Genomic DNA, 15,713 nt, shown 5'->3' with positions numbered 1-15,713 from the left:
CGAGAGCGAGTCTTCCTCCAAATCCCCATTTTTTGTAGTCTTCGGTCAGCATCCTCGGATCCCTTTTCCTGTCTCCACCTCTGTGGACAACCCGGCTGCGGAATCCCTCGTTAGCAAATTTTCCTCCATTTGGGAGAGTACCCGATCCGCACTCCTTCAGTCGTCCGAGCGGATGAAAAGACACGCTGACAAAAAACGCCTGGATCCTCCACAATTTCGTCCTGGAGATAAAGTCTGGCTCTCATCTAAATATGTCCGGCTCAAGATTCCTTCTTACAAGTTAGGGCCTCGGTTCATCGGTCCACTGGAGGTTATCAAACAGATCAACCCGGTGGCCTATAAATTGAAACTCCCGGCCAACTTGCGGATCCCTAACTCCTTCCATGTATCTCTCCTCAAACCCGTGGTACTTAACTCTTTTTCCAAGTCTACAGGTACGCCTCCTGCTCCGGTTTCTGCTGAAGACGAGTTTGAGGTAGAGAACATTCTTGCCACCAAAAGGGTAAGAGGAAAGACCTTTTTTCTTGTAGATTGGAAGGGGTTTGGTCCTGAAGAGAGAACGTGGGAGCCCCGGGAGAACATCCATGCCCCTCTCATCCTTGCTAAATTTCTGTCTGGCCTAAAAAAGGGGGGGCCTAAAGGGGGGGGTACTGTAGCGTCGGCGTCCCTGCCCTCTGCTAGGCATGGACGCTGTTCCCCTCACCTCTCCGCTCCGGGTCCGGCGTCTTCCTCCCGCTCTGCTGGCAGCGCGCGCTCCTTCCCGGCCACGGTGCTTAGGGCGCGCGCGCTCCCTTCCTCTTAAAGGGGCCGCGCGCGCCGTCCTAAGGAGTCCCCGGCCAATGGCCGGAGGACTTCACCATATATAAGGCACCTCCTCCAAAATGGAGGTGCCCGGGCAATGTTGTTGCACTGTTCACTACTCCGCTTCAGCCCTCAGGTCCCGTTGCCTGTTACCTGCCAGTTACCTGCCAGTTTCCTGCCAGCTTGCTGCCTGATTCCTGCCTGTCATCCGCTTACCTGCTTGCTAGCCTGAGGTCCGACGGTCTGCCTTCCGACTCCTGTCAGTCTGTCTATGGACCAGCTTGCCCGCTCACCTGCTACCTGTCTGTTAGCCTACCTGGAGGCTCCGCCGTCACATGCTGTGACCACCTGCTTATCCTGAGACTCTCGCCTGCTCACCTGGGAGCACTCATCTGCATCCGCCTGTTAGCCTACCTGGAGGCTCCGCCGTCACATGCTGTGACCACCTGCTTATCCAGAGACTCTCGCCTGCTCACCTGGGAGCACTCATCTGCATCCGCCTGTTAGCCTACCTGGAGGCTCTGCCGTCACATGCTGTGACCACCTGCTTATCCAGAGACTCTCGCCTGCTCACCTGGGAGCACTCATCTGTCATCCGCCTGCTAGCCTACCTGGAGGCTCAGCCGTCACAGGTCGTACCTACCCTATACCCAGAGACTGTCCCGGTCACTTGCTGTGACCTCCTGCCCGTTCACCCAGAGACTGCCCCGGTCACTTGCTGTGACCTCCTGCCCGTTCACCCAGAGACTGCCCCGGTCACTTGCTGTGACCTCCTGCCCGTTCACCCAGAGACTGCCCCGGTCACTTGCTGTGACCTCCTGCCCGTTTACCCAGAGACTGCCCCGGTCACTTGCTGTGACCTCCTGCCCGTTTACCCAGAGACTGTCCCGGTCACTTGCCGTGACCTCCTGCCCGTTTACCCAGAGACTGTCCCGGTCACCTGCTGTGACTACCTGTCGTCTTCCCTGGTCACCACCCGCTTCCTTACAAGGACCGCCCCCTTGTATAGTAGCTCTGAGGTTCCGCCTCCCAGACCCGTTACAAAATACTGATATTATTTCTACATTTTAGTTTTGGATTTACTTCTTAGTGCATCTCTAACTTTTTACATTTAATTTAAATGATTATGTGAAATACAACAGACACATTCTTTAAAGTGTTTTACTCTGCGTGTGTTTATTTAACCCTTTACTTTAATTAGGTTTGGCAATGAAAGGGTCTGATTGACAACTTGTCATCACTAAGCAAAAGGGCTAGGCGTCCACTAAACCAATCTCATTATCATTCCCATTCATGTCATTTCTGGGGCAGCTGAGAGCTGCTATTTTTAGTCTAGGAAGGTGCCATTAGGCAAACATGTTCCCTGGCTATTAATAACAGCTCACAGCTGTTTGTTTAGCCGCTACGTCCCCCCCCCCCCCGATCAGCAACCAGCAGCACTTTGCACATGCGTATAGCTGCGTTCAAGGCGCTGTGTTCTAATGCCGCACTTTTGTTGTCAATACATGCGGATCCACCGCATATATTTACAGTCAAAATCTGCAGTGGAGACTGGTGTTTCCACTGCAGAAATTGACATGCTACAGGTGAGTTTGGGTAAGTGGCCACGATCAAGAGCCGCTGTAGGTTTGAAGCTGCGTATTTATATAGCATTGAAACCGCAGCATCCAGATGTTACAGCATAGTGGATGGGATTTCTAAAAAAATTCCATGTCTACTATACGTCCATCTGAGGCCAAGGATCACCCGTGTACACTGACATGCCTTTCAGGACCACAGCATGTCAATTTCCTTTGCGGAGTCGATAGTCTTCGCAACAGAAATTTGACCACTAGAATGTATTGAATGCGGTAAATCCGCATGGTTCAGTGAACACATGCGGATTTACCTGCATTCAATAGAACTCAGCGTTTTGGACACAGCAAAAATATGCTGTGTCCAAAGCGATGCTACGTCCGGATAGTGGACACAGAGCCTAAAAAAAAAAAAAAGGTGTGGGCTCCCGCAGGGAGAAAGCTGACCGCTGGGATCTTATATTACAGTAGTAGCCGAGGAAGGGGCCATTAGCCAAAACTGTTCCCTGGCTATTAACAGCAGCCCACAGCTGTTTGCTTAGCCATTACTGGCTAGATTACAGGGGAACCCCAGAAAAAAAAGATTTTATAGGGGGACACTTCGTCAATTTAACCAGAAAAGGCTAAACAGACAGCTGCGCACTGATATTAATAGCCAGGGAAGGAGCCATGGATCCTGGCCCCCTCTGCGGCTAATAACATCAAATCTCAGCAGTCCCAGAAATGGTGCATCCATAAGGATGGCGCTTAACCTCCATTCCTCCCACTGCCGTGTAAAGGTGGCGAGTGGGGTAATAGGGTTGGGGTTCATGTCAGCCTTGTATTCTATAAGACGCCCCCATTAATAATAACGTAGTAAAAGTTTATGATGGTTTTTATATAAAGACACCGTCAAAATAAAGTCTTTTATTGAAATAAAATGACACGGTTTTAATAATTTATTTATTGTTCTCCTAATCCCCGAATCCCTCGTTTACTGTAAAGAAACAAAAACAAAAAACAACCATATCCCTCACCTGTCCTCCATCATGACGTAATCCGAGTGTCCCACGGCGATCTGGGTCACTTCTACAGCAGCCACAACAATCACTGATGTGACAGCTGTAGAAGACAGCACTGTACACTGACATAAGTGTAATCACTCCTGTCAGTGTACATCGCTGTGCTGCAGGGTGAGGTCACCTGAGTTCATCAGCTGATAAGCTCTGGTGCCCTCATTTACTGCATCAGTGCTGGTGGGAAAATTTGTGAGAATATTACCACGCAGCATCGGTGCCGTAAAGGGAGGTCCCAAAGCTCTTCAGCTGATGAACTCACGTGACCTCATCCAGCAGCGCAGCGATGTACACTGCCGGGAGCGAGCGCGCTCCAGTCAGTGCATCGCTGGGTGATTGGGTCGCCAGGGGACATCGGAAGTACGCCGGACAGGTGAGAAAGATGTTATGTTTGTTATTTTAACATTGATTTTTTTATTTATTTATTTTTTTACACAGTGCACAGAGACGCCATCTATGCTGAGAAGACTACTTCTCCCCTCAGCTGCGCCGCTCTCGCTGTTATCAGCGGGAGCGGCGGTCGGATGATGGGAAAAGTAGTCTTCTTCCCCGGCCCAGGTATCATTCTTTGTGCGTTTTTGCGCTGCAGAAACGCTACAAAGAATGGACATGCTACGGATTTTAATGCAATGACAATCCTGAGTGGCAAATTCCAGATCATGTGCACAGCACATCAGGATTGTCATTGCGTTAGCTGGCAGACGGATTACCTAGTGTTTTTGGTGCATTTCCACGCGGAAAAAACGCTGCGAAAAACACATAAAAAACGCACAGTATGTACATAGCCATATATAGCTTTAGGACTTTTTTTGCGCCTAACTTTTCAAAACCTTAAAATACCAATGTGAAAAAAAACATGAACACCACAAAACAAAAAAGACCATACCCCCCACTTCTGCATTTTAGGCAGCCCCCAAATCTATGAAGCATCATTGTCAGAAGCTATTTATAATAACCACGGACAAGATATAGATCCCCAACTCACATCAGGACTACAAAATCCCAGGAACTTTCAGCTGCATCACATCTAATGTAGTGTACTTAATTATATGAACCAAATGTCCAGCTGGGGGACTGTACGTAGGGGAGACAGGACAAAAGTAAAACAAGGATGAATTCTCATCGCCACACAATAAAAGAAAAAAAAAAAAAGAATAGGTTGTACCTGTGGTCAAACATTTTTGTATCCCTGATCACAGCATCATAGACATGAAATTACTGGTATTAAAAGGTAATTTCAAATCTCAGAGAGACGGAAAGTCTGGGAATACAAACTAATTAAAATCTTTGACAAAAGCAGTGCAGGAATGAATATGTCGCATGAATTTATGTCATTCTACATCAACTAATAAATGTACTCCTCAGACGTGTGGGGGAATCACAAGACTTCAATCACAGGACAATAAAACTTTCACACTCCTTATCTATGAACTATTCCAATATTTACAGTTATATGAAAAAGTGTGGGCACCCCTATTAATCTTAAGCTTAATGTTTTATAAAAATTGGTGTTTTTGCAACAGCTATTTCAGTTTGATATATGTAATAACTGTTGGACACAGTAATGTTTCTGCCTTGAAATGAGTTTTATTGTACTAACAGAAAATGTGCAATCTGCATTCAAACAAAATTTGACAGGTGCATAAGTATGGGCACCTCACCAGAAAAGTGACATTAATATTTAGTAGATCCTCCTTTTGCAAAAATAACAGCCTCTAGTTGCTTCCTGTAGCTTTTAATGAGTTCCTGGATCCTGGATGAAGGTATTTTTGACCATTCCTCTTTACAAAACAATTCCAGTTCAGTTAAGTTTGATGGTCGCCGAGCATGGACAGCCCTCTTCAAATGATCCCACAGATGTTCAATGATATTCAGGTCTGGGGACTGGGATGGCCATTCCAGAACATTGTAATTGTTCCTCTGCATGAATGCCTGAGTAGATTTGGAGCGGTGTTTTGGATCATTGTCTTGCTGAAAGATCCATCCCCTGCGTAACTTCAACTTTATCACTGATTCTTGAACATTATTGACAAGAATCTGCTGATACTGAGTGGAATCCATGCATCCCTCAACTTTAACAAGATTCCCAGTGCAGCCATTGGCCACACAGCCCCAAAGCATGATGGAACCTCCACCAAATTTTACTGTGGGTAGCAAGTGTTTTTCTTGGAATGCTGAGTTTTTTTGCCGCCATGCATAACGCCTTTTTGTATGACCAAACAACTCAATCTTGGTTTCATCAGTCCACAGGACCTTCTTCCAAAAAGAAATTGGCTTCTCCAAATGTGCTTTTGCATACCTCAGCCGACTCTGTTTGTGGCGTGCTTGCAGAAACGGCTTCTTTCGCATCACTCTCCCATACAGCTTCTCCTTGTGCAAAGTGCGTTGTATAGTTGACCGATGCACAGTGACACAATTTGCAGCAAGTTGATGCTGCAGCTCTCTGGAGGTGGTCTGAGGATTGTCCTTGACTGATCTCACCATTCTTCTTCTCTGCCTTTCTGATGTTTTTCTTGGCCTGCCACTTCTGGCCTTAACTAGAACTGTCCCTGTATTCTTCCATTTCCTTACTATGTTCCTCACAGTGGAAACTGACAGGTTAAATCTCTGAGACAGCTTTTTGTATCCTTCCCCTGAACAACTATGTTGAATAATCTTTGTTTTCAGATCATTTGACAGTTGTTTTGAGGAGCCCATGATGCCACTCTTCAGAGGAGATTCAAACAGGAGAACTACTTGCAAGTGGCCACTTTAAGTAGCTTTTCTCATGATTGCATACACCTGGCTATGAAGTTCAAAGCTCAATGAGGTTACAAAACCAAAAAAAGTGCTTTAGTAAGTCAGTAAAAAGTAGGTAGGAGTATTTAAAACAAGAAAATGTTAAGGGTGCCCATACTTATGCACCTGTCAAATTTTGTTTGAATGGAGATTGCACATTTTCTGTTAGTACAATAAACCTCTTTTCAAGGCAGAAACATTACTGTGTCCAACAGTTATTACATATATCAAACTGAAATAGCTGTTGCAAAAACACGAATTTTTATAAAACATTAAGCTTAAGATTAATAGGGGTGCCCAAACTTTTTCATATAACTGTACAACCACAACTGTTTATCCCTCTCCCATACTAATAGTTGTGATTTACGTCACTTGTCTCATCTATTGCATAATTTCTGTGACTTGTGTATAAACATGCGACTTTTCAGATTTAGTGTTATACTATGCCTGATGAAGAGGCCTGAGTACTCCCGAAAGCTTGCAATTTGTTACCATCTTTTCAGTTAGCCATTAAAAGGCATCAACCACTGAGGACTCTCAAATCTAAATATTTTACAAATCATAAAAGGCGTTTTACAATAGAGTTAATGAAAGACAACTTGCCTATAGTTTGAGGAATCTGGTTGTACTCTCAGGTATCTATACATCGCCTCCTCTTTACTCATGTTGGATTTTCCATTATTTAGATTTCCAGAAAATGAAAGTATGCTAAAAATCTGTAAAGGGGAAAATGATTTGATGGAACATTAATACTCAAGACAAAAAAAAAACAAAAAACAGAAAACCTCATCATAAGCCAAAGTCTAAGTAGTCAGAACGTGTTTTTTTTTTGCCAAGGCTAAATAATATTACAATTTTAAAAGTCAGGTTATTTTTTATATATAACGCAATAAAACATTTTTAGTAAGAAATTTTTTTTTTGTGATTTAATATTTTTAAACCTTTACTTTTTCACATTTTCTTGTAGATGATGGAATTCAAACTTTTGCAATATTGTTGTAGCTAATGTTCCCCTAATGTGTCCATGTCTAGTTAGACCACCAATTCTGGAAAGAACCCCAACCTGTGACTTGATTCTACAAACACCCCTTTATGGACCAGCACTGATGGGATGAACTTTGATTTAAAAAGGAATACAGGGTAATTAAGAAAATAAAACTAGCATCAGGCAAGTACTAATGTACATTTGAACTCCACAACAGAGAAAACAGGTGATAACATATGATATATTGGTCACAAATTATTCTTACATACCATCTGTTATCTGAATGTATACTGTACTGTTGTGTACCATATATAGTACACAGGATATTTTCTTTTACTTATATAGCGCCATTCATTTCTACAGAGATGTACAGATATCACCACTGTTCCCACTGGGGATTACAATCTAATTTAACTATCAGTATGTCTTTGGAATACTTGTGATATGGGAATGGTATCATAGACTGTGGCTATGATATGATCACATATCATATACAGGGTATGTGACTGGTATAATATGCAATATCCTTCATCTGCATGCAGGATTCCGTATTATAGTGCCTGGGGTTGTTCTGTAAAGGTTCAGAGAGTTAATACAGTAGCTTAAACTTTCACACAGGCTAAAGTATGTGAACTCTCAATGACAGCACTACCCAATCTATATGAAAGACCAAGCTGCTGTAAGCTACGGTTTGCTGTGTCTCTCCAAAAGCACACACTGAGCACAATGCATTGGGCACTAAAAAAGGAATATTTGCAATTTACAATATCGACTGTGCTTATTTCTGGAAAACACCTGTGGGGTGTCATTATTGGGGAGTTTCTGCTGCTTTGATACTTCAATCGTTTCTGCAAATGGCACTCGCAAGCAGGGCTGGGTAGTTAAAGGGCACAGGTCATTAGATTAATTCTGCACAGGCAGCATGAATCAGACTGGATGCACAATTATAGCTAGGGATGTCCCTGAAAAACAGTTTGAAAAGTCAGCTGCAAAGTTTAGGGAGAGACCTGACTAGCCCCCAAAGAGAGACCTGTCAATCAAATGGAGGAAAGCAGAGAGAAGCCGACCAGGGGTCGCACCAGACTAGTCAGGTCTCTTCCTTTAAGCCCCCGTCTCACATAGCGAGATCGCTGCTGTGTCACGATTTTGGTGATGCAACAGCGACCTCACCAGCGATGTCGCTATGTGTGATACTTTGCAGCGATCAGGCCCCTGCTGTGAGGTCGCTGATCGCTGCAAAGTGTCCTGGACCATTTTTTGGTTGTTGCTCTCCCGCTGGTCAGCACACATCATAACCTCCCGCTCACTGTAGCAGAGTGGTAACCATGATAAACAACGGGTTACTAGGAGCGCGTGTGCCCCTAGTAACCCGATGTTTACCATAGTTACCAGCCTGATCCTGCTTCAGCGGGCTGGTAACCGGAGCAGGACATCGTGGAAAGATTCTTTCCACGATGTCGCTGCTCCCCTGATCGCTGGTGAGCCTGCCTGTTTGACAGCTCACCAGCGACCACATAGCGAGGCAGCAACGATCCCTGACAGGTCGTATCGTTGTCGGGATCGTTGCAGCGTCGCTAAGTGTGACGGGGCCTTAAGTCACCAGCTTCTCAAACAAACTATAGGCACACTTCATCATCTATCAACAAAATAACAGAGCTCCAAATAGTGTCTCCATTAAAATGAGGCATAAATAAATTGTTAAAAATCTGATTTTATTATTAGGAATAAATATAAAATAAGCAAAGGTATCAAAATATGTAGCAATCAAATAGCAAGGCATGTGACAGATTGAATTTTTAACCACTTCGCGCCAGAGCCTGTTTTTGCCTTCGTGACCGGGCCAATTTTTTTAATTCTGACCACTGTCACTTTATGAAGTAATTACTCTGGAATTCCCCTGATTCTGAGACTGTTTTTTTTCGTGACATATTGTACTTCATGATAGTGGTAAAATTTCTTCGATATCACTTGCATTTATTTGTGAAAAAAATAGGAAATTTGGCAAAAATTTAGAAAATTTTGCAATTTTCAAACTTTGAATTTTCATGCCCTTAAATCAGAGAGAAGTCACACAAAATACTTAATAAATAACATTTCCCACATGTCTACTTTACATCAGCACAATTTTGGAACTCAAATTTTTTTTTGTTAGGAAGCTATAAAGGTTAAAAGTTGACCAGCGATCTCGCATTTTTCCAACAAAATTTACAAAAACATTTTTTTAGGGACCACATCTTATTTGAAGTGACTTTGAGGGGCCTTTATGACAGAAAATACCCAAAAGTGACACCATTCTAAAAACTGCACCCCTCAAGGTGCTCAAAACCACATTCAAGAAGTTTATTAACCCTTCAGGTGTTTCACGGGAATTTTTGGAATGTGGAAGAAAACTATGAACATTTAACTTTTTTTCACAAAAATGTTACTATAGACCCAATTTTTTTATTTTCACAAGGGTAACAGGAAAAAATGGAATACACAATTTGTAGTGCAATTTCTCATGAGCGCGCTGATGCCCCATATTTGAGGGAAAACCACTGTTTGGGCACACTGCAGGGTTCGGAAGGGAAGGAGCGCCATTAGACTTTTTGAATGTAAAATTTGTTTGAATAATTAGCAGACGCCATGTTGCGTTTGGAGAGCTCCTGATGTACCTAAACAGTGGAAATCCCCCACAAGTGACACCATTTTGAAAACTAGACCCCTTAGGGAACTTATCTAGATGTGTGGTGAGCACCTTGAACCCCAAGGTGCTTCACAGAAGTTTATAATATTGAGCTGTAAAAATAAAATGTTCACATTTTTCCCACAAAAACATTTTTCATCCCTAATTTTGCATTATCATAAGGGTAATAGGATAAATTGCACCATGAAATTTGTTGTGCAATTTTTCCTGAACACGCTGATACCCCATATGTGGAGGCAAACCACTGTTTGGGCGCACGGCAGGGTTTGGAAGGGAAGGAGCGCCATTTGACTTTTTGAATGTAAAATTTGCTTGAATAATTAGCGGACGCCATGCTGCATTTGGGGAGCCCCTGATGTGCCTAAACAGTGGAAACCCCCCACAAGTGACACCATTATTGAAACTAGATCCCTTAGGGAACTTATCTAGATGTGTGGTGAGCACTTTGCACCCCCACGTGCTTCACAGAAGTTTATAATATTGAGCCGTAAAAATAAAATTTTCAAATTTTTCCCACAAAAAATGTTTTTCATTCCCTAATTTTGCATTATCATAAGGATAACAGGAGAAATTGCACCATGAAATTGCACAACAAATTTCTCCTGAGTACGCCGATACCCCATATGTGGGGGAAAACCACTGCTTTGGTGTACGGCAGGGTTCGGAAGAGAAAGGAGCGCTATGTTGGCTGGGATAGGTTGCAGACACCATGTCACATTTGAAGAGTCGCTGACATGCCGAAACAGCAGAAACCCCCACAAGTGACCCCATTTTGTAAACTACACCTCTCAAGGAATTCATCTAGGGAAGTAGTGAGTATTTTTTAATTTTTAAATTTATACCATTGGGCAGTGAAGAAAACATAATTATATTTTTACCACAAAAAAATGTTTTACCCTCAGATTTTACATTTTCACACAGGGCAATGGGTAAAAATGGTGACAAAATGTGTCACACAATTTCTTCTAAAAGTGGCAATACCCCATATGTGGCTGTATCGTACCGCTTTGCCATACGGCGAGATCTGGGAGGGACGGAGCGCTATTTGACAATTGGAGAACAAATTATTGTAGAATAGGCATTTGGATTTGGGAGCACAACATTTTCTGAATTTCTTTTGGGGGGCAAGGGCCATTTCGCTTTTCCAGAGCCTTTCTGCTACCAGTAACTTGGAATATTTTTAACAGATGACGGACCTGAGTGGAGACTAGCTTTTTTTGAGGACTGAGTTGAAGCTTTTATTGGGAACATTTTACATAACATTTATCCGGCGCTCTAGGCTGAGCACTTACATCGGGGTTTCCATCTAAATTTCCAAGTGATGTAATTCAGATGAATCCCCTGAGGGATCCATTCACTGTAATGAGGCAGCAGAGTTACTCTGGACTCCGTCTGGCCTCTGTTTAGCGGTGTCCTTTTTTTCAGAAGTGCACAAAACTGTGGCCAACCGCACTTTTATGCACGCCTAAAAAAAACTGACACCGTGGGATCACAGGCCAGATGGCATCCACAGTTGCCTATATCTGCCTCATTACAGGGAATCTTCTTACTGCGATCTTTGGGAGACATAATAAACAAATCAGTAGCAGGTGAAGAATTGGTTTTATTTATTTTTCACGCTGTTCCTCATGCGGTATAAGTGATGAGATTACTTTATTCTTCGGGTCGGTGCGATTACAGAGATACCAGATTTATATTGGGTTTTTATGATTGACAGCTGTCACACACTAAGATGCTTTTTTTTGCAAAATCTAGTTTTTGCATCGCCATATTTTGAGATATAATTTTTCCATATTTCGGCCGACAAATCACGTGACGGCTTGTTTTTTGCGGGACGAGTTGACATTTTTATTGGTACCATTTTTGGGTACGTGAAATTTTTTGATCGCTTTCTATTCCGTTTTTTGGGAGGTAAAATTAACAAAAACCAACAATTCAGGAATTGTTTTTTGAGGGTTTTTTTATGCCGTTCTGCGTGTGGTAAAAGTGATAAGGCAGCGTTATTCTTCGGGTCAGTACGTTTACAGCGATACTACACTTACTGTATATTTTTTTATGTTTTGGCGCTTTTACACAATAAAACAATTTCACAGAAAAAAATTTTTTGCATCGCTTTATTCTGAGCTATAACTTTTTTATTTTTCGGCTGATGGAGCTGTATGGCGGCTTTTTTTTGCGGAACAAGATGATGTTTTCAGCAGTACCATTTTTATTTCCATTTTGCTTTTTGATCGCATTTTTTTTCCACATTTTGTTTGGCGATATGATGAAAAAGCATAGTTTTTTGCTCCGTTTTTTTTTTTTTATTACTGTGTGCACAGAAGGAGTTAATTAGTGTGACAGTTTTATAGATCGGGTTGTTTCGGACGCGGCGATACCAAATATGTGTACTTTTTTTGTTTTTGCATAAATATACGGATTTATTGGTTTAATATTTAATTTATTTATTTTTATTTATTTTGTGATTTTTTTTTAACAGTTTGAAAACATTTTTTTGACTTTTTTTTACATTTTTACTTAGTCCCTGTATGGGACATTAATTTTTATTATTCTAATCACAGATCTCATCCAATGTAATAGACATGTATTGCATTGGATGAGATCTTTGCTGTCAGTTTTACACTGTCTGTCTCCTGCTAGAGTTCAGCCGCAGGCTGAGCCTAGCATGACACAATATAAGGCAGATCTGGAGGCGGTCATGTGACCTCCAGCAGCCATAACAACGGCAGGTCCTGGAAGGCATCAGGGGGCCGTCGGAGAGGTAAGTTGACGACCCCCTCTCCTCTCACTATCTTCTATATGCCGCAATCACTATAGATCGCGGCATATAGAAGATAGGAAAGGGTTAACATCATTGGGACCTGATCCAATCAGGTCCCGATGATGTCCCCTGTCAGAGCTATCGCTCTGCTCCGGAACCGCAGCGCTTGCAGGACCCTGGGGGTCCTGAGGGCTGCGGGACCACCCATCGTTTTTAAACGTCTGCGCTGCACAGAGCCCAGGCAGCGCCGACTTTTATGTACAGTGGGCGGTCCTGAACCGGTTAATATATAGTATTTTCTAATCATCCCTAGAGGAGTTTAAATGCCAGTAAATATAAATGAATAAATGCTTGACTTTTGACAAACTTACTCTCTCTTTACAAACTTCCCTATGTGCAATATCTTGACTAGCTAATTGTATGTGTTAAATATAAATGAATTTAGGCACTTGCATCTTAGTTTATTTATTTTTTGACACACTTTGGCACTTTGTTTACTTTTGCTGCTATCATATATATTGAGCACTGATATCTAAGCACTAGCACTTTTAAATACCTTTTTAAATCTAGCTCATTTATTTTTACTGGCATTTAAACTCATCTAGTTTCATCTGATTAGAAAATACTATATATTAAAAATTTAATCTGTCACATGCCTTGCTATTTGATTGCTACATATTTTGATACCTTTGCTTATTTTACATATATTTTATATTTATTCCTAATAAAATCATATTTTTAACAATTTATTTATGCCTCATTTTAATGGAGACACTATTTGGAGCTCTATTATTTTGTTGATTGATTGCTGTTATAGAGGCTATTCCTTTTGGTGACACTGTGTATTTACCACTTCATCATCTGCAGGTTCATTATTTTTAATAAAGTCACTTTTCTTGGTTTTATTGTGTTTTTTTTTTTTTTGGAAAGGAAACCTGTCACATTGTGCATGCAGTCTGATCTGTGGACATAATGGCATAGAGAATGAGAAGTTGAACAGAATGATATACCATATTTTTCGGACTATAAGACACACTTTTTTTCCTCCAAAATTGTAGAGGAAAGTGGGGGGTGCATCTTATAGTCCGGATAGATGGATTTTGGTAAGACCTTACCTGTAAAATCCTTTTCAGCGAAGGAAAGAAGGGAGACACAGATCCATTACTAGTGGGTAGGCGGAGCCCCACAGGATAGTTCACCTCAGATTAGAAAAAGTGACGACCGGCCCCTCCAGCTTAGGCTCCTCCTACTCCCATGTCCTTCAATCCGTACACAAGCTAAGGAAGAGCAGACCACACCAGCGGAACACCACAACCCCTTCCGAAAATTCAGAAATGCGAGAGAACAGGTTATGCATATAACAGAAAAAACACACAGCCCCAGGCACTACTCCCTGGACCTGACAACTGCGATGAGCTGGCAATGCTGGAACAGAGCCCTAGCGCGTCGACCCGAGCCCAGATGACCGCCATCAGAGAGGAGTCGAACCGCATCTGGAAAACATAATACACTTCTGCCATGGGAGGGTGCTGTGTCTCCCTTCCTTCCTTCGCTAAAAAGGATTTTACAGGTAAGATCTTACCAAAATCCGTCTTTCAGCAGCAGAAGGGAAGGAAGGGAGACACAGATCCATTACTAGTGGGACGTCCCAAAGCAGTCCAGAACTCAAGGGTGGGAAACAGTGGCAGAATCGCCAACACCCCAACAACGTAGGCAAGCGCGCAACAAGCGCCAAAAACGAGATAAAGAGATAACCTAAACCACCGCCGCCTGCAGGACCCTGCGTCCCAAGGCCGCATCGGCGGAAGTGCTCACGTCCACTTTATAAAATTTAGTAAAAGTGTGAACGGAGCGCCAGGTAGCCGCCCGGCAGAGTTGCGCCCCCTGACGAAAAGCCCACGACGAACCAACAGCTCTCGTGGAATGAGCTCGAACCTTAACCGGACAAGACTCGCCCTTGAGCCGGTACGCCTCCAGGATAGCCGAACGTATCCACCGAGCTATAGTGTCCTTGGAAGCCCGCTGACCACGCTGACGACCAGCAGGAATCACAAAAAGAGAGTCCGACTTCCAAAACCCTTGCGTGATTGTAAGATAGAACTTCAAAGTCCGCACCAAATCCAACGAGTGCAAGGCCCGCTCCTTTGGACTCTTCGGTTTCGGACAGAGGAAGGGAAACACGATGTCCTGATTGACGTGGAAACGCGACACCACTTTAGGCAGAAAATCGCAACTGGTACGAAGCACCACGCGATCCGAGTGGAACTCCAGAAAAGGGGGCGAGCAAGACAGCGCCGCCAACTCAGAAACCCTTCTCAAGGAGGTGACCGCCACCAGGAAGGCCACCTTCCAAGAAAGTAAAGCGTAGCTGAATCCATAGGCTCAAACGGCCCATGCTGAAAAGCCTCCAAGACTAGATTGAGCCGCCAAGGAGCCACAAACGACCTCCGAGGCGGAAACTGACGAGCAACCCCGCGAAAAAACGAACGCACATCCCTGCGCGAGGCAATAGCCTTCCGAAAAAGCACGGATAGTGCAGATACCTGACCCCGCAAGGTACCAACCGCCAGACCCTTGGCCAAACCACTCTGCAGAAAAGCCAAGAAGTTGGGAATGGAAAAAACCCTCGGGTTCCTTGACGATCCAGAACACCATGAATAGAAGGCCTCCCAAGTTCTGTGATAAATCCTAGTCGTAGCTGGACCGCTGGCCGCCCGCAAGGTGGCAATGACCTCAGCCGAAAACCCACGACGGGTCAAGATCTCGGTCTCAACTGCCACGCAGTCAAACGAAGTGACTTCAGGTCCGGATGGCGAATGGGCCCTTGGGTTAACAGGTCCGGGCGAAGAGGCAGTGGAAACGAAGGCGCCGCCAGAAGAGACACCAGCGTTGAATACCATGCCCTCCGCGGCCAATCCGGCGCCACCAAAATCGCCGAAATTCGTTCGAGTTTGATCCGCCGGATCACCAGAGGAAGTAAGAATACCGGCGGAAACACGTAGATCAGCTCGAACTGGTCCCACGGGGCCACTAGAGCATCTACCGCCACAGCCTCCAGGTCCCTGTACCTGGA

General features: G+C 43.7%; 1 protein-coding gene across 1 annotated transcript in view; it reads right to left on the bottom strand.

The window, feature by feature from the left end:
- ASZ1 (ankyrin repeat, SAM and basic leucine zipper domain containing 1) overlaps nt 1-15,713 on the bottom strand; it is a 135,813-nt gene that overhangs the window by 50,272 nt on the left and 69,828 nt on the right. The window contains exon 7 of the mRNA XM_073650706.1: nt 6,812-6,924. Within this exon, the coding sequence (XP_073506807.1) occupies nt 6,812-6,924 (113 nt within the window). The remainder of the gene's footprint in view (nt 1-6,811; nt 6,925-15,713) is intronic.

This window comes from Phyllobates terribilis, unplaced genomic scaffold (assembly GCF_046119375.1).
Source record: "Phyllobates terribilis strain yellow unplaced genomic scaffold, ASM4611937v1 Scaffold_11__3_contigs__length_659146591, whole genome shotgun sequence".
NCBI classification, from domain to species: domain Eukaryota; kingdom Metazoa; phylum Chordata; class Amphibia; order Anura; family Dendrobatidae; genus Phyllobates; species Phyllobates terribilis.
Note: the sequence above shows the minus strand (reverse complement) of the source record. Positions and strands in the feature narration are given on the sequence as shown.